General features: G+C 46.1%; 1 protein-coding gene across 1 annotated transcript; it reads left to right on the forward strand.

Moving 5' to 3' along the window:
- The first annotated feature begins 206 nt into the window (after window positions 1-206).
- Window positions 207-1002, forward strand: LOC129412167 (homeodomain-interacting protein kinase 4-like). The gene has a single exon (XM_055165289.1). It carries the CDS (start codon window positions 370-372, stop codon window positions 1000-1002), a length of 633 nt encoding a protein of 210 aa, XP_055021264.1. The 5' UTR covers window positions 207-369.
- The last annotated feature ends 1111 nt before the right edge of the window (window positions 1003-2113 follow it).

Genomic DNA, 2113 nt, shown 5'->3' on the forward strand with positions numbered 1-2113 from the left:
CTTTCATTTAAATGTTTTCATGTTTGATTGCGTTCACACTGGACAAACTTACCGCACTTTAGGGGCAATGTTTTTTTGAGTTTTCAAACAATCTTAACACGTATTTGGTTGTGTTTACGAACGTGTGCACTGCTTCTAACATTCCATGCACGAGCCACACACAGCGGAATAGAATGTAGTGACGTCATCATCTATTCGAATTCCCATTCCAATTCAATTCACAGGTGCCATGGCAACCTTTAAAGCCTTTGAAGTTTTGTGACCTCAAAGCGAAAGAACATTGTAGGTTTAAGTTAGTACACTACATTTAACAGATCGAACTAGACAAGCACTTGTGAAATCTAGCAGTTAAAAGAGATAATCTACTTTATGTTCCATTGTAGATCCGCGGCGTCACCGTCCACATCTTCACTGACAAATACACACAACAGAGACCAAACAGCAGACCCCATGGACAAGTACGAAATAATACAGACCATTGGGGAGGGCGTTTACGGGGAGGTCATGAAATGCCTCAATAAACAAACGGGGCAAATCGTGGCTTTAAAAAAGGTAAAAGCGTCCGATGAAGTAGATGACGTGGTAAACCAAGAGATTTCAATGCTCAACGCAATCAGACATTTCGACCCGGATAAATGTAACTTCATCCGGTTTCATAATCACGTTCAATCTGTTGTGGTGGAGCACTACTTAGAGTTTGAGATGCTGGACCAGAGCGTCTGGGACCTCATGGTGAAGCGACACCACGCGGGGTTTTCGTTGAGCGAGGTCCGCACCATGGCCAGACAGCTCCTAGTCGCATTAGACAGTCTGCGCAGCATTGGGGTCATTCATACCGATATTAAGCCGGACAATATCATGTTAGTGGATCACACGAAGAAGCCGTTTAAGCTCAAGCTAATCGACTTCGGGTTGGCGATCCACAAAGAGACAGTGAAATTAGGCTGTAACATGCAGGCCCGATTGTACAGAGCCCCAGAGGTCATTTGTGCCAACCGCTGACTGAAGCAGTAGACATGTGGAGTCTGGGGGTCTGTCTCCTGGAATTGTATCTGGGCGATGTACCTTTTTGCTCGCTATCGCCATACGATCACATCAGGCAAATTACGCATCTCCTCGGAGTTCCTGATGCTCAGACGATAGAACAGGCTGAGCAAGGGACCATCTTCTTTAAACAGGAGAGTGATGGCGAGTGGAAACTAAAAACGCCACAAGAATTTGCAGGGTCGACACGTAAGGTTCCTAAAATGGGAATGAGTCCACTAGAGGCGGCGAGTGATCTAACACACGGCATCTTAGATTATTATACGGTTGAATCGTGGATCGAGTTCAACGACAGGGTTGCTTATGCGGATTTAATCACGAAAATGCTATGCGTTAATTCCGCAAACAGAATGAGTCCGGCTGGCGCTCTCCAGCACCCCTTTATCACCATGCAACATTTTAGCGGCTACCTTACCAACGCCCTAAACCTGATGACATGTCAGCCCTGCGCGAGTTCTGAGTCAGACATGGCAGCGCACGAGCGAGATAATCACGTTATAACTCCCATGCCCCCTCCCTGCGCCGACCAGAACTCCCAGTGTCACGCTAGAACGTCAGAAGGAGAAATCTGGTGTGGTACAGACGATATAAATGATCCTGTAAACCACGCTGAAAGTAACGATCTGCGACTAGATTCTAAAATTGAACCTAATGAGGAGGATTCTGGAGTTGAAATTGGGCAGTTACAGTTGACCGATTTATACTCAACTTCTTCAGAATCAGGAGAAGAAGCTGAAAGTTCAAACAAAGAGTTGGCTTTCTGTTCTTCTCCTATAGAAACCTATCTGGGAACCCTGTTAGGAACAGACGAGTCGGGCTTTGAGCCGTCAGTCGCTCTATGTTCTCCCACAATACATACTGTTGCTGACGAGCCAACTACAAGCCCACAATCTACGAACAACGCAATTTTAGAGGAGACTGTGGTCGGCCAGCCTTCAGTAAGAAAGAGTCTTGCAACGCTCTTATTACCTGAAGAGCCGGGCTTTGCACCATCAGTTGTTCTGTATCCTCCTATGACCTGTACAATGGATACATCCCAAATGTCTACTGTCATAATCTGGCCTCCCAC

This window comes from Boleophthalmus pectinirostris, unplaced genomic scaffold (assembly GCF_026225935.1).
Source record: "Boleophthalmus pectinirostris isolate CB_2022bp ecotype Guang Dong unplaced genomic scaffold, ASM2622593v1 HiC_scaffold_7, whole genome shotgun sequence".
NCBI classification, from domain to species: Eukaryota; Metazoa; Chordata; class Actinopteri; order Gobiiformes; family Gobiidae; genus Boleophthalmus; species Boleophthalmus pectinirostris.